Here is a 20565-nt window from a genome sequence, read left to right as displayed (position 1 = left end):
TTGATCTTCAGAAATGTATCTGCGGGTGAATTTCATTATGGAACATCAATGGATTTAATAGGTTTGCTCTTGATTTGATTCTTGAACTTTTTGGGCATAATCTCTTTTAGTCAATGCTTGAAATACATATCATATTTATTTCTAGGATCTGGAAGCTCTCCTTTGCATATGCTGCTTGTGGAGGAAATTTAAAATGCTGTCAGGTGAGGATTCTAATATCCTTTAAAGATTTTCATAAGAGACCTTTAGTTCCCTTTAACTTTGAGATGACAATCGTACTATTTCTGCAGATCCTTCTTGCAAGGGGTGCTAGTCGTATGTCCTAACTGCAAGGGTAATTAATTGCCTATGGTTTTGTTACAGAACTCAGCACAAACCAAGATCCTATAACACAGTTAATCAAACAAGATCACCAATAACAACACAAAGATTTAACGTGATTCACTTATCTTTTTATGGATAAGCTACATCCACGATGAGCTCAAGAAAAGGTATGAGCTCGCTGCGCTAACTATTACCAGAAGAATCAAAATTACAACACTTCCAAACAAACACCCAAATAACCCGTACAATAACCTGTAATCAGCCAAAGAGAAACTCACTGAGAATCCCTAACCCGAGAGAACAACACTCTCACCCAAATGATTAAGACCCCTAACCACTCAAACCTGATTACACAAACAACAGCAAGAAACGTTCTCAACTCTAACTCCTTAATCGCACAAAGAAACCCTACAGTGTTCTCTGTTTTTGCTTTTGTAGAAAAGTGAGTTTATATATGGTTGACTAAGTGGGCTGTATTTTGGTTGTTGGATCTATAGTGAATCTTGTAGTTGAGATTGATTTGGTAGCTTGTCTAAAACGATGACGTCTTTCTTTACTCAAAACGGAACTGTTTCAGGCTTCCATTTAACAGGCTTCTCTTGCAATGTGTGTTGTATAGAATTCAAACATTGGTTGATTTTGTTTATGATTGGGAGGTAATAAATAACATATTCCTGTTTGTGCAAATATGACACGTGTAGACGTAAAAATCTACCTGTAGGGGGGGGAGGGTCTGATCTCGTGAGGTCAGGAAAGTAACTTTGAGTAGGAAAGTGACCTCGAATAGGAGATTGATCGGGAATAGGAAAGTGACGTGGGGGCCGTGGGCTCTGAACTCGCTCATAGGTCCAAGAAGTGAGCTAGGATTGGGAGGCTTGTGCCCATATGGTTTGGGCTGGCTATCTCTCGAATCAAATGTGCCTACATCGGGATTAGGCCTGGTCTCTTCCACACACTCAGGCCCGTTTTCCTATTTGGGCCAAAGACGATTTTTGGCCTTAACAACATGTTGCAAGTAATCTTTGCAGAGAGTGTTGGTTGCAATCCTCAGATGATGTTGATACTTGTGCTGTCTGCCTCTGGAGAGAGCATGAACTGTAGCTGCTGAAGCTTCCTTCTTTCTTTGACTATTTTTATTTTTTCAAATGTTGTTTAACAATAATTTTATGAAAAACTCCAAATTCAACCCTAATTGGGTGAATTTACTTTTTAATGGAGCCCATAATCCCACCTAGTGAAGCCCATAAGCGTATAACACTTCAACCTGATCATAAATGATAACAAAATCAATTTTTTAACCAAGTTTCAATCTCATGTCAAACTTCAACTTGTTCAGTTTTCAAATAAATCAAGATGATGCCAACTCTACCCGACTAAAATCGAATTATTTGATAAAAGCTATCTCTATATAATTTAGAGAAACATTACTAGAACCAAAGCAAGTTAAAGCATTTATAGAGTTCAATTTGTAGATTTTGCGTGCATTCAAAATAGATACAATAAAAGCATATATAAGCTAGTTTTGTCCTCATCAGAAAGTTTTAATTATTGTATTACTTGTTCCAATAGCCAAAGACAAAACCGATGATTGAAAATTCTAAAGTAAAGATAAGATTTTAAGAAGTTATACCTCTAATAATAAAACTAATAACAACATAACATATTAGCATTACCATAAAATGTTACATATTGATAAATCCTGATTTTCTGTAACGAAAAAACTCAAATAAAAAATAATTGGAATCAGAAATTGAGATTGAGCAGACATACCCATATATCCAAAGGTTTGGAAAGACTTAATTTGCAATTCAAAAGAACTTGAATTTCTTACTTCTTTCATGTAGTGGTTCCTCGTCATCATTGGTAGCAAGGCTTCTCTTAGCTGTTACAACATGCATAGTTGGATTGAACTCTTTCAGCTCTTGCTCATATATTGGATGCGCTCCACTCCTCTTCACCTCCAATCCATGACACTCTTTAAATAAAAACTCAATGTGATTAAACTTGAACTCCCACTCGCAAGGCCAATAGAATAACCAAACATGCTCTGAAATGGCATAGATTAATTCGTCATAGCAATAACTGAAAGGGAAAAGAATAGTATTTCTTACATCAATTTGCATACAGCATTGCAAAGACAATAAATCTGGAATATTGTTGGGGACAGGCAGATGGCTGCTAATGGCAAAAACAAAGCACACAAAAAATGCCATCAACTTCTTATTATAAAAAGTTGGAGGCCTTTCTATTCTTATTGAAGAACCCTCACTCTGATGCTTTAACCACAATGGAATTGCACTTCCAGGAACAACCATCCACAATTTAACACTTGGATTTTGCAAACACCGTACCTCAAATTAATTAAGGAAAAAAAAGTCAGATAATTAATTGCCTAATGTTTAATACATATACAAGTGCGAGAGAAAGAGAGACTGACCTTGAGGAAATCTTTCGCCATCAATAAGGTCAAGCTTTTGTTGTTGAGCAATTTGAAGCAGTTTACACAAGAAATACAGAAGTTTTTTACTGTTTCTTTGTAACGAAAAAGGATATTGGATCGAAGTTGTGGCAACGACTCGAGCCACTTACAATCGTCTAAGTAAAGATATTGAAGCTTTGGAAGATGACTGATGCTTGCAGGTAATGAAATAAAATTATTTGAGCTTAAATTTATGCGTTCTAATGAATATAAGCTTGCAAAAACATCACTGGGGATTACTCCTTTCCCTAGATTACAGTCACTGAGATCCAATATTTTTAGAGAACACGAATTTGATAGAGAAGGCAATATCAAAGTCTTCAAGTCTGAACTTCTTGGTGGCCCTTTGCATCCTTCAAAATTCAATTCTATAACATTCCTCAAAAGAAATATGGACGACACTGTTTGCGTTATAGCACTTCCATTTAGATTAATATCCTTCAAACTTTCAAGTTCCTCCAAAGTCTCTGGTACATTTTCAAGTCTGAAGCAGCTAGAGAGGTTGAAAGTGTGAAGAGATTTCAAACAATTTATAGATCTCGAAAGACTAATAAGACTAATGCAACCAGAGAGACCAAGAGTTTGGAGAGATCTCAAACCATTTAAAGATCTCGGAAGATTGATTAGACTACAACAACCAGACAGATTTAGAGCTTGAAGAGATCTCAAACCATTTATGGTACATGGAAGACGGGCTAGTTTGGAGCAACCATTGAGATTCAAAGTTCGAAGAGATTTCAAGCAATTGATAATACTTGGAAAGCAACCAGAGAGATTGATGGTTTTAAGAGATCTCAAATGTTTGATAATACTTGGAAGACTTGCAAGTTTGGAGCAACCAGAGAGATTGACAGTTTTAAGAGATCTCAAATGTTTTATAGAACTTGGAAGACTCTCAAGACTAGAGCAACCAGAGAAATTCAAAGTTTCAAGAGATTTGAAACTGTTTGTAGAACTCGGGAAAGTTGAAAGGTTAGAGCAACAAGAAAGATCAAGAGTTCTAAGAGATGTCAAACCATATATTGAACTTGGGAGACTCACAAGACTGGAGCAACCAAAGAGATTCAAAGTTCTAAGAGATGTCAAACAATTTATATTACCCGGAAGAGTAAGAGATTAATATTATGGTTTACGTGCAGCTCTTCAAGTCCAATCAGAAGTTCAATTGACAATTGCATATCTTTAATTTCAGTCTCCCTGAAGTATAGAAACCTCATACGCCCTACAGTTCTCATAATCTCTGGAAACTTCTTCAGTTTTGGACAAGAACTAATCACAAATTCTTCAAGAGCTTCCATATGGATCTTGCTTGGAAGTGTTGTTAGACTAGAGCAATCAAACACATCCAAATAAATAAGTTTCTTGTGAACAAGAAAAGGTGATTGTATCTCACGCAATCTTGGACATCTAGAAAGAATCAACTTCTCAAGATTTGGAGCCCATGTGAGATCTGGAATTTTTTCAGGGTTTTGACAATCTTTCAGACTAATTGATACCAATGTGTTCAACGGCTGTCCAAAAAAAAAAAGAAAAAAAAGATCTGCTCTTCTTATGACCGTGTTAAAAATAAATAATTAATTCCTAGGCAAAATTATATAAATACAAAGTTGGGATCCGAACTGATAATGTTGTTGATAAATAAGTCCGTTTAATGTGGTGCTAATACATCAACAACTCCATAAGTTAGAATGCTAACTTTATATTCATAGTATTGCTTATAAATATTTGGGTGAATCAATCTTACCTTGACTATTCTTTTCCATGGTCGTTCGTTGCTGCTACAATGCAAATTAAGTTTGACAATTTTTTCTGGTTCGAAACTTGATGGCAAGGACTTTAAAGAATACCCATGGCATTCGAGCAACCGTAATTCATTAGAAAGGTATTCAAGGTTGTTATGCCTGGGAAATCAAGGGCTGACGTGGGAAATCACGTGATGGGGGTGACCTGCTCCCGTTAGAACGGTAAGCACACGTCAGGCATGCAAGGCGCCGTGGAGCTCCCACGTGTCCATTTCCCTGCTCCAAATTGCGTAAAATCAGCTTGGAAGGTGGGCAATGTGACATAAAGCCGGATTTAGTCCTAACATTCGCACCAACCCACGGATTTAATGATGGTTATCTGCACTCATCTCACTATAAAAAGGAAGGATCTTTTTATTAAAAGGATTCGGCCTTCTTGCACTCTGAACTAGCTTTCTCTCTCTCTTATCATTATACTTTTGTATTTACTTTTCTCAAATTCTTTGTAAGTCAGTCCGCTATTGCGACCTGACCCTCGATTCTAATACAAACTATCAGTGGACGTAGGATTTGCTACCTTAGCATCCGAACCACTTTAAAAAGCTCTCATTGTTGCATTTACTCTACATTTCATCCATAATCACGTGTGTCTCTTGACCAATCAACGTTACGCACGTGTCGATTAGTTGGTGTCAAAATCACGCATCAACAGTTTTGGTGCTAGAAAGAGGGCCTGATTTAGTGTTCATCCTTCATCAGGAGGATCTTCAACCTACTGGTCCTACAGCAACAAATGGCCGGCCAATCTGAACCTGAGCAAGCCAACCAGCGTGCTGAGGGAGTTCCCCTAACCCAAGGGGATACCCCTTCTAGGATACTTCCAGTTTCACAAAATGCTGCGGTGGATATCTCGGCAGCTTCGCAGCTTGACCCCGCCATCAGAAGCTACCTGGAGAGGTTCGACAATACTCTCCAGACGGTCAACCAGAGGCTGGACCGTTTGGACCAAGGCATATCATCTAGAATAGCTGGGGCGGTGCAACTGCCAGAAACACCTGCAGGTCACATGAAAGCGCTACAGAGGGAAATAGCCCATGCCGCGAGCACTGCAGCGCGTAGACGTAAGGGCAAGCAAGTGGCAAAAATCAAGCCTACGGGCTCCCAAGGACCAGCAAACACAAACCGTGCCCCAAGCAGGGTGCCGGCAAAGTTGAGACTTGGTGAAAAAGTGAATCCCGAGCTGTCCCATGCCACGTCGCAAGTGAACCCAAGCAAAAGTGTCAGGCGCGACGATTCCTATCACCGCCAGCAGAACAATCCTGATCGCTATCATGCGGGTGGTCCCCACACCTCGCGGGGCGGTTCGTACCATCGCGAGGGTCATGAAAATGCCCCGCACAATCCATCGCCTTCACACGCCTCTAGTCAGCATGTGTCGAGAGCGGCCGAAAATGCCGGCTGAGGCGAAGAGGAGTCCGACCTCCGGACTTTCCTGAACCGTAATTGCGAAGGCCGTACTCGCATGGGTGAAAGCAATCCCCAATTGGCTCCGTTACCACAAATTGAGGAGCTACAACGAGCTCTGGACAGGTTAAGGGAGCAGCAAAACGAGTAGGCCTAGGTCGCCTCTGTATCCCCTTTCTCTCCCGAATTGCTAGCTGCTCCACTCCCACCAGGGTTCAGAATGCCCGACATACGGCCGTTTGATGGGAACCATGACTCGCAGGATCATTTGTATGAGTTCAACGACCTGATGGAGCTCCACCAGGTTTCAGATCTTGCAAAATGCCGTTGTTTGGCCGTAACGCTGACTTCTCATACCAAGCAGTGGTTAAGGTCACTCCCAGCGGGATTGATCAGTTCGTGGCCTCAGATGAGCATGACGTTCCTACGGTATTTCCAAGCAAATCGGAAGTTTTCGATGCCTTTGAGCTACCTCAACAACATAAGGCAAGAAAGAGACAAATCCCCACAATCTTACATCGACCGTTTCCACAGGGAACTCAACAAGATGGCTCATGCTAACGAAGAGTCCATCCGAATGCTCATAATAGCTGGAGTTCGCCCGCAAACCGACCTATGGAAATAACTACAGGCTGAGGACGATGTTTCCCTCACCAGATTTTACAACCTTGTAGAAAAATATCTCCAAATAGAGAATTCATTGGCGGCACTGCGTCGTCACCATCACGACACTTCAAGCAGTATGTCTGGTCGGGGGAAAGGTAGGAGAATTGATCGCAAAGGAGACATCGACGATCAGCAAAAATGGAAGAAACCCCGTTACGAACACAAAAAGTCCTATGCTCCTGTTCCTCGTCGCGACTGAGACAGAGTTCAATACACTCCACTGAATGTGTCCATATCCGTAATTCTTGACAAATCCGAGGAGGCCAGCTTGCTCGGTGAGCCTGAACCCATGAAAACCCCTGCTACGGCTAGAAACAGCAAAAAATAATGTCGTTTCCATCGGGACAATAGGCATCACACCAATGAATGCCGAGCTCTAAAGCAGGCAATCGAAGAGCTCATCAAGAAAGGGCACTTCGAGGAGTATATTGATGACTCTACTCTGAAAGAGAACCAAGGGGAGCAAAAGAAAAAGCGTCATGATCGCAGCAGATACAGTAGTGTTAACATAATCTTCGGAGGCCTGCACCTCGCGGGAAACACGAGAGGTGCACAGGAAAGGTACGCTCGCGAAGCATATCACGACCCGGTCAGGGTAATGAACACTTCGCAGTGACCGCAAAAGGCTCGAAAGGAGGAGCCGATCACCTTCTGCGAAAAGGAAGCAGCTCGCTTGCACCATCCTCATGAGGACGTCCTGGTGATCACGCCCCTGATAGGGTGCCATAATGTCTATAGAATGCTCGTGGACAACGGAAGTGCTGTGAACATCCTGTTCCAGATCACTTTCGAAAGAATGAACCTAGACGAGGCCGACCTGAAGCCCGCCTCGATAACTCTTTACGGTTTTACAGGGGACCACCTGATCCCCAAAGGAACGATCCAGCTCCCAGTCACGCTCGACGACTATGACGACGTGACTAGGGTTACCAAATTTTTGGTCGTGGATTGCCCATCGACCTTCAATGGAATCTTGGGGCGAACTCTGTTGAGAAGCTTCAAGGCAGTCACTTCCATATACCATCTCAAGATGAAGTTCCCAACTCCAACGGGGATAGGGGAAGTGAGCAGATCGCAAAGCGCATCTCGCGAATGCTACGTAAAAGCGGTGCATGTGGCAAGCAAGGGAAAGGGCATTTCGCGATGTACGCCTCACCAGGCTAGGGCGATCAGCCGGATCGAGCCACAGCCTGGTCCAGCGGAGGATAATATAGATCCTCGAATCCAGAAAATCCCTCCCAACGGCCCGGTTGAGGATCTGTCCGAGATTTCGGTTGATCCAAAAGAGCCGAGCCAAGTGTTAAGAATTGGAAGTTGTCTCAACCCTCAGCTCGCTTCCGAACTGATAAGCTTCCTAGTTGAGAATATCGATGTGTTTGCCTGGTCGCATGCAGATATGGTTGGGATCACCCCAGACATCACTTGCAATGCATTAAACATTGACTGTGAGGCCAAACTAGTTCGCCAGAAAAGAAGAGCAATGGATCCGAAGTGGTATGCTGCATTAAAGTTAGAAGTGGAAAACCTCCTCTGGAATGGGTCTATCCGAGAGGCACTCTACCCGACCTGGGTCGCCAACCCGGTCCTGGTAAAGAAGCCAAACGGCAAGTGGCGGACCTGCGTTGATTTCAGTGACCTCAACAAGGCTTGCCTGAAAGACAGCTTCCCTCTGTCGAGAATCGACCAGCTCGTGGATGCCACCTCGGGGCACGAGCTACTAAGCTTCATGGATGCATACTCGGGATACAATCAAATCCCGATGTATGGGCCAGACGAGGAGCATACGTCCTTCATTACGAACTAGGGGCTGTACTGTTACAAAGTTATGCCTTTTGGCCTCAAGAATGCTGGTGCAACCTACCAGCGGCTGGTTAACCGAATGTTCTCCGATCAGATCGGAAAGACAATGGAGGTCTATGTGGATGACATGCTGGTCAAATCCCCGGTCGCCTTAGAACACATTGCACATCTCGCTGAGATGTTTGACATCCTCCGACTATACAGAATGAAGCTGAACCCTCTCAAGTGTTCGTTCAGGGTATCGTCAGGAAAGTTCTTGGGGTACATGGTTAATCAGCGAGGGATAGAAATAAACCCCGAGAAGATTCAAGCTCTGCTTGATATGGAGAGTCCGGCCAACAAAAAACAGGTCATGAGCCTAAATGGGTGAATAGCAGCACTTAGTCGCTTCATATTGAGACTAACAGACTGCTGCTTACCATTTTTCAATGTTTTGAAGGCCAACAAGAAATTCGAATGGACTCCTGAATGCGAACAGGCGTTCCAGAGTATAAAAGAACACAAGGGAAGCCACCTCTCCTCTCTAAGCCTCTTCCATAGGAAATCCTGCTAATCTACATGTCCGTCTCTCAGTTCGCGGTCAGTGCAGCTCTAGTACGGGAAGAGGAAAAGGCGCAATGGCCAGTGTACTATGCGAGCAAGCATCTGATGGATGTTGAGATGCGGTATTCAGAAATGAAACGACTAGCCTTTGCTCTGCTGATCGCATCCAGAAAGCTGCGACCTTACTTCCATGCCCATACGATCCACGTAATGACTAATTACCCCCTCAGGCAGGTCCTCTAGAAACCAGAAGCCTTGGGTAAACTGCTCAAATGGGCCATGGAATTAAGCCAGTTCGACCTGAAGTATAAGCCCAGGTCGATCATTAAAGGGCAAGCTGTTGCTGACTTCATCTCATAATTTTCCTATCTTCGGAGCGAGCAACAGCCTGGCGAAGCCATCCAGGAAAGTATTCGAAACCTGTTGGCCTAGAACCTTTACGTCGACGGGTCATCAAACAGAAAAAGAGCCGGTGAGGGTCTTCTTCTTGTAAGCCCCGAAGGGACTTGAATCCATGGTATTCTCCGGTTCGGGTTTAAAGCGACCAACAATGAGGCTGAGTATGAAGCCTTGCTTACCGGGTTGCGACTTGCCAAAGAAATGGGTGCAACCGCAATCAGCATTTACAGTGACTCCATGCTGGTCGTCAACCAAATTTTAGGGGAATACCAAGCCAAGGAAGAGAACATGGTCCGCTATATGAAAGAAGCTAAGACCGCTCTTGGGTCATTCAAACACTTTGAAATCACTTAGATTCCCAAAGATAGAAATTCTATAGCGGACGCCCTAGCAAAGATAGCCTCGTCGTTGGATTCAGAAGCTCCAGATAACATTCCTGTTCGGTTCGTCGATGCTCCAACTATCAGTTCGACCAGACAGGCCGTAAATATGACTCAACCAGACTCTTGGATGACTCCCATTTTCCAGTACCTTAAGGATGAGACCTTGCCAAATGACAAGGTCGAGGCAAGGGTCCTGCGAGCAAGATCTGCTCGTTACATACTCATCGGGGACCAGTTGTACAGGAGAGGATTCAGTGCCCCTCTCCTCCGATGTGTAACCACTGAAGAAGCAGACTACATCATAAGGGAAATTCACAAAGGGATCTGCGACAATCACACAGCTACTCAATCTCTTGCGAACAAGGTTGTTCGTCAGGGGTATTATTGGCCCCGGATCCAAGAAGATACGCATAATTTTGTCAAGAAATGTGACAAGTGTCAGCGGTTCGCGAACATTCCGCGAGCCCCCTCTCACGAGCTGATAATGATGTCTAGCCCCTGGCCATTTTCCATGTGGGGGATCGACCTTATCGGTCCCATGCCAGTCGGAAAAGGAGGAGTCAAGTATGCCGTGGTCGCGGTAGATTATTTCACAAAATGGGTGGAAGCTGAACCGCTGGCAGCGATCACGACCAGAAAACTGAAAGACTTCATTTTCAAGAACATAGTGTGCCACTACGGAATTCCCCACACCCTCATCTCGGATAATGGAAAGCAATTCGATAACGAGGAGTTCAAGCAGTTTTGCGACGAGTTGGGCATCCGTAAAAAATTCGCCTCAGTCGCCAGACCGCAAGCAAATGGCCAAGTTGAAGCTGTCAACAAGACCATCAAGCACACTCTAAAGGCCAAGCTTGGGGCAGCTAAGGGAAATTGGGTCGACGATCTCCCCGAGGTCTTATGGGCGTACAGGACAACTCCAAGAACCTCTACCTTAGAAACCCCTTTTTCGTTAGCCTATGGCTGCGAAGCAATGATTCCTATAGAGGTGGGAGCTGGTTCTCTTCGGAGAGACTTGTACGATAAGGTTGAAAATGAAGCACTTATGAGAGCGAGCCTAGATCTTGTTGAGGAGCACCGCGGCAAAGCTTCGCTAAGGATAGCAGCCTACCAACAGCGTGCGAAGAGATTCTTTGATTCAAAGGTCAAGCGAAGAGACTTTCAGGTCGGTGAGCTTGTGCTAAAATAAGTTCTCCCCGGAACCAAGGAGCCAAGCGCGAGAGATTAGGACTGACCTAGGAAGGTCTGTACCGGGTCGACAAGGTGATCAGACCGGGGACTTACCATCTCAAAAGGCTGAACGGTTCCAAAGTACCTCGAGCTTGGAATGCCAAGTACCTCCGGCCATACTATCAGTAATCTTGAGCTCATCTCTCATTGCAAATTAGGTTTTAATTTTGTTAGATTCCTTTTTATTGTAAAATATTATCCTGTTCGCTTGTAACAATTCGCATGTGATATTGCCTATGTAAAACGAACTGAATTGTAAACTACACTCATATATGATTAAGCGAACAACAATCAAAAGCAGTGTTTCATGTACAAAAATTGTTCAAGACCCTATTAATCCCTATGGAGTCGGTCTCATCGCACTAAGCCTAGTCGGTGGGGGGATCCTTCGAAGCAAGACTCGAACCCTCTGCCTGGTCGGATCCTCGGGCGGCTGCTGCTGCTTGATCATCTTCCTTCGCCAAAATCTGCAAGGTCTCTTGCCACCCCTTTGGGAGGTCGGACATATCCAGATTTGGGTTCTTTGGTCGCAGGATATAAATGGACCCGATCACCCAGTCGGTGGCCTTATCCTCGATCTCCTCTGACTGGATCCACATTTCTTCAGTCAGGGAAGCAATTTTTTCTCGACTCTCCTAGAGTTCGGCCTCGAGAGCTAGCCTTTCCTTTTCGGAGGCCTCCCTTTCTTTTTCTGCTCGCTGGGCTTGTGTTAAGGTCATTTGGAGCTCTTGGTCCTTCTCCTCGACTTCCTTGGAGAGCCTAGCGGTTGTCTTCTGAAGCTCTTTTACTGCGTCCACAAGCCGTTCGAGCTCCGCCTTTTGGAAGTCAACTGTCTGCATAGTGGCCTCCTTTTGGCTCAAGTATCTGTTCGCCGCCTCAAACGATTACGTTCTTTCAGCTTTGATGGTCACCAGGCTCTGTTTGAGCTTCGCGATCTCCTCTTTCAGATCATTTGCCCCCTTCGCGGCCCCCAGCCGAGCTTTCTCCATGGACATCCTCATGGCAAGCAAAGCCTGCGAACAAGAAGTTAGAATGAAAATGGTGGACAAGCTTTAAGAACAGTTCGTTTACCTTGCTTAGATGCTGGAACAACGTGGTCATCAGGTCGTCACCCGTATCGGAGAACTCATCATATGACTCCGATAGCCCACACTCGAGCAGAGAGTAGACTATCGGCTACAGGTATTTGGGTAGGTTCCCCAGTGAATCCAGCACTGGTGTGTCTTTCGCCTTGTCAACAGCAACTGTTTCGTCTGCAGGCTCCTTGCCCGACCTCCTTTTGACGTCCCGCCGCGACCTTAGTGGCTCTTCCTCAGATTCGGTCTCTGACTTCTCGACCTGAATCTGCTTCCTCTGCTTCGACCGCTGGGCCAAAGCCTTCTGCCTCGGGCGACCAGGTGGCTGAGCGACCTGTTCTGTCCTGGTCATTTCTTTCTCAAGAGGGGATTGGGAGGGCATTACAGTTCGCACCGGTTGTGCCGTTGTAGGGCGAGCAGCTTTGATTCCCTTTCTTTCCTCAAACGAGGGAAGTTGAATGGTGCTTGCTGGGGCTGCTCGGAGTCTTTCAGAGGTATGGTCACTGCGTGAAGGTGCGTTAGTAACTAAGCAAAAATTATTCCACAACCAGAAAGGAATCAGTGTGCAACTTACATTCTGGGGACTCTAAAGATGCCTAGTCATTGAAAAAATCGTACTTCAGCAAGTTTGCAGTCGTCATGAGCTTCCTTGCGTCCCGACTTTCTTAAGGGAGAACCCCAAAAGACACGATCCTGTCCGGGTCGGTGAGCAGGTCCAAGCTGGTCATCTTGTTAACTGCAAAAGAATGCAGGTCGTTAGAAAAAGCGTTCACACAGTTAATGAATTTAGCAAAGAGGGACCTACTTGGTTTCTGAAAGCGGTAGTAGCCGCGTAGCAGAAGAAGAAGAAGAAGAAGAAGAAGAAGAAGAAGAAGAAGAACTTCTTCTTATAGGCCCCCGCGTTGCTGGGATAGCTATGTATCCCTTCAGCGATGGTAGCTCGCTGAGACAAATAATAGGAGTCTTTGTCCTTACTCCTTTTGAGGTAATACGAACAGCCGAGCTCCACCGCTGTTAATTCGCCCAAGCCGCTCTCAAGGCACGCGATGTACATTGCAATAGTGATGACATACGCGTTTGGCGTTAATTACATTGGTGCGATCCCGAAGTGATCCAGGACTGACCTAATAAAAGGGTAGAGAGGAATCAACCCCCCACCCTTGAAGATCTCTTCGGAGATCGCAGCCAGGCCATCGGAAGGATACCGTGACGATCGGGTGGCGTTGAGAAACACCTCCGCGCGGACGCCAAACTGTTTCTTTATCCTATTGAATTCTTCTCGGGTGAGAACAGAGAAAACCTCAAGGGATTCATCCACGGGAACATCCCGCGAAGACGAACCGGCTCCTTCTTTGGATCTGGATGCTAAGGGTTCCATTCCGCAGTTTGCAGCACCAATAGACAGAAGGTCATTTTAGCCATCGTATGACGCCCCGTACGACGGCTTGGGCCAAATTCCTTAAAACCTAATAGTGACTCCAGCCACCATTCACTGCAAGAACCCGACTCCATCATCGCGCCTCTGATGAAACATCAGATGACGGAACGCCATTGTACCACCAGATAAAAAAAAAAAAAAAAAAAAAAAAAAAAAAAAAAAAGAGGGAGCAAAAACCCTTACCTTTTGGGGGACGTGACCGTGAACGGTTCTTGCTTCAGGTATCGAGAAAGAAAGGCTTCCGGCTTACAGAGAGTTTTTGTTTGAGACAAATGGGATTCTGGCGGCCTCATCTGGAAAATCTGGGCTTTTATATGGACTACGAACCGACGTTAATCGCCCCTCAGAATCGAAACGACGTTTCTCTCTCTTCGCATTAAATGCGCCCCGCGCCGTATTTATTGTTGTGATGAGGGTTGTCGTTTCGGGTGCGTCGTGCAATTAATGCTCTGCTAAAGCAGTAACGCGTTAGCACACAACGCATTTAATGCGCCTGGCAAACGCCTGGCACGCGTAGAGCACCTATCAGCGCAAAAACGACCTCATTAGCTCTCCATCTCTAAGGCACGGTAAGGAGATCTCGATGAAGTCAGGACGCTTGGGCAATGGCTATCAGGTCGTTCGAACGAGGTTTCGTGAAGTCATGTTCGCAAAAGGTCATATCCCGATCTTCTTTCATTCAGGTCAGAATGGTTAGGGCCTCCACTCGTGGCATGACTTAGTTTCCAAGGTTTGACCCTCAAACCTTAAAAACTAGGGGACTTCTGTTATGCCTGGGAAATCAAGGGCTGACGTGGGAAATCACGTGATCGTGGTGACCTGCTCCCGTTAGAACGATAAGCACATGTCAGGCATGCAAGGCACCATGGAGCTCCCACATGTCCATTTCCCTGCTCCAAATCACGTAAAATCAGCTTGGAAGGTGGGCAATGTGACGTAAAGCCGAATTTAGTCCTGACATTCGCACCAACCCACGGATTTAATGATGGTTATCTGCACTCATCTCACTATAAAAAGGAAGGATCTTTTCATTAAAAGAATTCGGCCTTCTTGCACTCTGATCTAGCTTTCTCTCTCTCTTATCATTATACTTTTGTATTTACTTTTCTCAAATTTTTTGTAAGTCAGTCCGATGTTGCGACCTGACCCTCGATTCTNCATAGTATTACTTATAAATATTTGGATGAATCAATCTTACCTTGACTATTCCCTTCCATGGTTGTTCGATGCTGCTACAATGCAAATTAAGTTTGACAATTTTATCTGGTTCGAAACTTGATGGCAAGGACTTTAAAGAATACCCATGCCATTCGAGCAACCGTAACTCATTAGAAAGGTATTCAAGGTCTTCCAGAAGCTGCACATTGTGAAGTTCAAGTAGTCTTAGATTGATCATCTTCGAAAAAACTTTAGCACTTACAATCAAATTCAGATCCGTTTTAACCATTATGCCTTCAACTCGTTTAGATCCCTAAAAAATATTAACAGCACAATATAAGTGAATAACAAAATTATAAAGATATTGATATAATTGTCAGTTATATAAACGGTTCAAGAAAATGAATTAAAAATAAAAATACTTACTTTCTACTAAATTTCTTACTGTGTTTCTTTTTAGGACATGGTGAATATCTGCTTCTTCCCACAATCTACTACGTTTTCCTGGCTCTTTCAAGGATTCTCTCTTAACAATTTGTTGACCCATAACTTGTAACAAATCATGCATCCATAGTTTGTTTTCTTTTAAAATAGTTAGGAGAGATTTCTCAATAAGAATACTTATACCAATGGTTGCGCTAAAATCACAAGCATCAAGTATTCTTGTCACATAATCTCTTTTACACCCTTTGAAAAAACATGCAACATCGAGAAATATTTTCTTTTCCGTATTTTTTAGACAATCATAACTAATTTGAAGTTTATCTAGAATATCTTTTTCAGGTTCTCTTTGTAGTCTTTCTAGTGCACTCATCCATTCATTTACAGTTCTACCATACAAAAGAGAACCCAAAACTTCAAGAACTAATGGCACTCAACCAGCATACTTCACAACACACTCAGACAACTTCGAATAGTCTTTGGGAGATTGATAGTTTCTAAAGGCCTTCAAACTAAGGAGTTGGATACTATGATCATGATTTAGTTCCTCAACCTTGTATAAATGCTCTTCATCTATCCCGTGTGATTTCAACAAATGTTCATCTCTTGTGGTTATTATGATCTTACTGCCTAAGCCAAACCAATCACGACTTCCAACTAATTTCTTTAATTGTTTCCCATTAACCACATCATCTAGAACAATAATAACCTTTTTACAAGCCATTCTATTTTTTTATCAAACTAATTCCATCATAGAAATTGTATATGTGAATATCGCTTTCCATTAGGATTTCTGAAAGAAGTTGCTTTTGTAGAGAAACCAAACCATCTCTTTGTTCTTAAACTTCTCTAACATTAGCAAGAAAACACCTTCCTTCAAATTCACCTAATATTGAATAATAAATAACTCTTGCAATTGTTGTCTTGCCTATTCCGCCTATTCCCTAAATCCCTATCATACGGACATCATTAGACTTTACATCGATAAGCATCTTCATTTTCTCCAAATGTGAATTTATACTTACCAGGTCCTTAAGATCCATACATGTTGGAAGACTTAATTTACTTGATATGTTTGTGACAATTTCTTTAATAAAGTCTGACTCATGCCTACAAATTGAAAAGATCAATAAGAATTGTTACTATAGCATAGTCTCGTACATATTAATCTACAAATAAAATAGTACATCATACATATTCTCTATGTATAAGTAGCATTATAATAAGAAGATTTATTTTTCCATTCTTGTTTATTTTTTGTAATTACTTTGCAGATAATGAGTGTTAAATTTATTTATTTATTTTTTCTCTGTAAAAATTTGTTAAATGTATGAGGTAGAAAAAAAAATTATTCTGAGCAGAAAAGTTTACAGCAAGTACTTAACATTTTGAGCAACATAGAAGTGGTGTTGCCATGTCACAAGATACTAATGTGTTCAAAACAATTAATTCTTTGTATAAAATATTCGTCATTGATAAATAATTTATATTAAAAGAAATAATTGTTACCTATCCTTCAAATCCCATCCAGAAATATCAGCCACCTTTCTCAAAGCAGCCCTCCACCTTTTCACTTTTTCCATATTCTCCTTGAAAGTCTCTTCATGTTTAGAAAATGCTTTTTGAAAGTTTCTCTTTTGGTTCCTTACCGTTGATGGATCTACATCATAGAAAATCGGAATGATGGTTTGTCCTATTTCTTCTCCACATTGAACAATCTTAACAGCTTCATCCAAGCACCAAGTACAAGAGGCATAGTTTCTTGAGAAAACAACAATTGACATCCTTGATTCCTCAATTGCTTGATATAGTTCTCGTGAAATGTTTTTTCCTCTCTCAAGTTTCTCATAATTAATAAATACTTTAATTCCTTTTTGCTTCAAATAATTATAAAGATGACATGTGAAGCTCTTTCGAGTGTCTTTACCTCTGAAGCTTAGAAAGACATCATATTTCCAACCCTTAGAAACATAATTAGAGGAAGAACGTGCAGATGAAGGAGTAGATGAAGAGACTCTTTGCATGCTCAATTCACCGTTTATGAAAGCAATTTAATCCTCTGTATGAAAACAGGAAAATTTGAAAGATAATTAAATTCTTGCTGACCAATATATATATGTGTGTGTGTGTGTGTTTATTAGCTTGAATTACTCTCCATAAAATGAAATAATTGACATCTTAATTGTTATAGGAAAAAAAATTCAAAGAAAATTTGAAATTAATCATAGATGCTACTTTAACTCTTTAAGTACATGCTCAGCTTGTTTAAAACATATATGCATATGTTTCTTGAACGTATGAAATTAAAATAAAAAAACAAAAGAAAATAATAGATTTAAGAAATCCAAGTACTTTACCAAAGTAAAGATGTGTGAGCGAAATATGAGTTTCTGCAGTGAGCTTCAAACTTCCTGTTGAGTAAAATATTTTCTCTCTTTATGTTTGTCCCTTAGAGCAGTGTACAAAGATCACAGAGCAAATAGTAGACAAATTTAAGTGACAAAAAAAATATATATATATATATAAAAAAATTTAATATATTTGGTAAAAGTATTTGTCATCAAACTCCGATCTTGTTAAAATTGGTCTATTTTACTCTAGAACAAATAAATCAGATACATTGGCTTCTTAAAACAAAAACAAAAATTTGTTTCTTTAAAGAGAGACTCTAGAGAGAAAATATATGTAGCAATTTCCTTCTTTTTGTCATAAGTTCTTGCTGAACACCTATATGATATCATAGATCAATGAAAATACAACTGTTGTTAAAGTGAAAATTATTTTTTGAAAGAGAAAATAAATATAACTGCATGGTTCTGATTTGATCATATTTTATATGTTTCACTCAAACAACATAATCAGATGCTTCATCTTACGGCTTTGAGTGTTTTGCAGCAACCGATTGATTGACCTTGAACTGATAACTGTTTCTAATGGGAAGGAAGAGGACTTTTCTGTATTATAAAGTGAGTACAACTCATATTTATCCTTTTTCCCCTTGATTCATTTATGTCTCACCTTTTCGCCTTTTTTATTCATTTACTATTTTAGGTTAGTTCTATAATTTTTTCACGTAAAAATATCAAGTTTACCAAAAGGTATGTTTGTTCTCAAGTTTGGTGAGTGACAGTAAAAAGAAAAGCTAAATAATACTGTGGAGGGGCCTTTAATGTCTGGATATATATTTGAAATATATTACTTAGATCTTTACTTCTTCTAACATATTACTCAGTGATCTGAAACCCGAACCAAAATATCATCAGTCCTACAAGTTTGAAATCTAATAAACACACCCCTGTGATCTGACCACAGTCAAGGTTTTGCTTTTCTACACCAAATTCTGGCTTATTTCAACTGTCAAAATTCAAGTGATGTAATAATGGAGAAGGCCCCAAGATTTGATCCAACTAGTTAAACCAGCTGGGCTGGGCAGAGCTAAGTTTCAAAACAGTGAATTATTACAATAAAACTTCTCCATAGCCATAATAGTGAGATAAAACTAATTTATTATTTTAAGAAAGTTATAACTTAGTATAGGTGTAATTAAAAAAATAACAAGTTTGTTTTCTTATTTTATAATTCAGTTTTAGTAGTATGTATTAGGATTTTAATTCATTATTTCAATAGTCATTGTTGCAATTAAACAAGAAAAGAAAGAAAATAATCATGAGAATGATAGTACATAAATATAAAAAATTTCATGCCAAGAAGCTCTAAACATGCTTGAGAAGCTAAAAATATTTTGGATTCATAAAAAAATTGTCTATGCCAACAAGTTATTATATACTCGTAAATTAAAAGATGTGATAATAATTCTAAAGCACAAATCATTGTCCCAAATAATTTTAGATAAATATTTTATTTCATCTTAAACCTTTGATATAGGAGCGGATCCAGCCACTTTTTGGGTAGGCCATGGCCCACCCTCAAATTTTTTTTAAAAAAATATTAATATGTATAATTGATATATTTTGGTCCATCCTAACAAAAATATTAATTTTTATTTTCGTCCACCCTAAAAGAAATTATTGGATCCGCTACTGCTTTGATATATATATATATATATTATACTATGTGGAGACAACTTTCTTAAAATGGGAATTAAAAAAATTATAAGTTATTACAATGTACAGTTTATCTTATTTATAATTATCCTAAGTTGAGACTAAAATTTGTTATGACTATATAAAAGTTATTCCTATATACAATATTACTATAGAGAGATTTTATTGTACTTATAAAAATTCATAGTCTAATTGAGATTTTTCGGTTCCAAGTTATGACTTCTTTGATTCTAATCTAATTGACTTCAACTTGAAAAGAAGAAATCCTTTTTCTGAATAAGACTTTCTAAAGTTAAGTTAATTACGCTGCAGTGCAGGGGGGAAATCATCTCTCTCTCATAATTTATTCATAATTATGTACACTCCATGATCCTCCTTTTCCATTTTGCCTGTACTTATAAGACTTCACAATGTCAAAAGACTTTCTGTGTATGTAAAGCATTCTTGGTGACACATATTTAATTTTTAAGTTTAATGTTTAGTTTTTTTTTTAGATTATCTATGCATATTATTATATACTTTAAAGACCTCTATAACATTTTCTAAAGGAAAAGATATGTGGTAGTGTATATTCCTCATCATCGTTCAAACAAAATATATAACCAATAAAGTGCTCTTTACACTTATTTCAACAACCTCATTATAATTCTGTATTGGGAACTGATTTTCCAACCCCACTTATTTTATTAGTAAGAATAAAATTGAAAAGAATAAATAAATAGAACATGAAGTATGTTTTACATCGATAATTATCAAATTATTTTCATTTGTTTAAATAAACAATAACGCTAGATTTATAAAGAAATCTTACAAAGATTTATGTATAAAGTGATGTGGCAAGAAATGAATGGAAGAGTAAATATGATGAGTTTGATTTTTTGTGTTCGTTATTTCATTCGTTTCTTACCACATCACTTTATATATAAATCTTTGTAAGATTTCTTTATACATGTAGCATTACTCTTAAATAAAATCGCATCCCAATTAAGGTATATTACTAAAAAAACATGGTTATTCTTGATTTTTTGATAAAAATTATAAAAATTTAAATTTAAATTGGGACGTTACCACTAGAGGCAAGAGAAGACAAAGAGCCAGATTTACCATCTTAATCTAACTAACCGAACTTTTTTTCAATTTTTTTTTAATTCTTTCTTTTAAAAATTGAATGATTTTAATGACATCTTTTGTTTGCTATTTATTTTACTTTTGAAACACTTCTACTTTAGAACTCTAGACTAATAGTTTTGTGAATTTTGTCAGACTTGATAAAGGCAAGAAAAATAATTGAAGAGAGCCAAAATATATTCGAGAGATATACTCTGATACCATGTCAAAATTCAAAAGGCAAGAAAGAT

The 20565-nt window shown here is 40.3% G+C and overlaps 2 protein-coding genes and 1 long non-coding RNA gene across 3 annotated transcripts; 1 reads left to right on the top strand and 2 right to left on the bottom strand.

Moving 5' to 3' along the window:
- The first annotated feature begins 29 nt into the window (after positions 1–29).
- LOC116120577 lies at positions 30–1223 on the top strand. Its single transcript, XR_004126572.1, has 3 exons — positions 30–61; positions 146–203; positions 291–1223. It is a non-coding gene; the product is annotated as an uncharacterized LOC116120577 (long non-coding RNA).
- Positions 1224–2132: 909 nt separating this feature from the next.
- On the bottom strand, positions 2133–15249 carry LOC116120534 (disease resistance protein TAO1-like). The gene is made up of 5 exons (XM_031406488.1): positions 15148–15249; positions 14743–15015; positions 4016–4314; positions 2762–3848; positions 2133–2675 (listed from the first exon to the last, which is right to left on the bottom strand). Exons 1-5 carry the CDS (start codon positions 15247–15249, stop codon positions 2133–2135), a joined length of 2304 nt encoding a protein of 767 aa, XP_031262348.1.
- Positions 15250–15576: 327 nt separating this feature from the next.
- Positions 15577–16927, bottom strand: LOC116120533 (TMV resistance protein N-like). Its single transcript, XM_031406487.1, has 4 exons — positions 16653–16927; positions 16169–16253; positions 15970–16029; positions 15577–15852 (listed from the first exon to the last, which is right to left on the bottom strand). The coding sequence occupies exons 1-4, from the start codon at positions 16925–16927 to the stop codon at positions 15577–15579; spliced, it is 696 nt and encodes a 231-aa protein (XP_031262347.1).
- Positions 16928–20565: the final 3638 nt, after the last annotated feature.

This window comes from Pistacia vera, unplaced genomic scaffold (assembly GCF_008641045.1).
Source record: "Pistacia vera cultivar Batoury unplaced genomic scaffold, PisVer_v2 Contig94, whole genome shotgun sequence".
Taxonomy (NCBI): Eukaryota; Viridiplantae; Streptophyta; class Magnoliopsida; order Sapindales; family Anacardiaceae; genus Pistacia; species Pistacia vera.
This window is presented reverse-complemented; position numbering and strand designations above follow the sequence as displayed.

Coding starts and splice junctions, on each gene's coding strand:
- LOC116120534 (XM_031406488.1), bottom strand. CDS start 15,249: ATGGGTCAACAAATTGTTAAGAGAGAATCCTTGAAAGAGCCAGGAAAA. Junction 4,315..14,742: donor CATGGAAGGGAATAGTCAAG/GTAAGATTGATT, acceptor TTTTTTGGACAG/CCGTTGAACACATTGGTATC. Junction 3,849..4,015: donor AGAACTGTAGGGCGTATGAG/GTTTCTATACTT, acceptor TGGTTGCTCCAG/TCTTGTGAGTCTCCCAAGTT.
- LOC116120533 (XM_031406487.1), bottom strand. CDS start 16,927: ATGTCAATTGTTGTTTTCTCAAGAAACTATGCCTCTTGTACTTGGTGC. Junction 16,254..16,652: donor GGATGGGATTTGAAGGATAG/GTAACAATTATT, acceptor TTCAATTTGTAG/GCATGAGTCAGACTTTATTA. Junction 16,030..16,168: donor GTATGGATCTTAAGGACCTG/GTAAGTATAAAT, acceptor ATTCAATATTAG/GTGAATTTGAAGGAAGGTGT.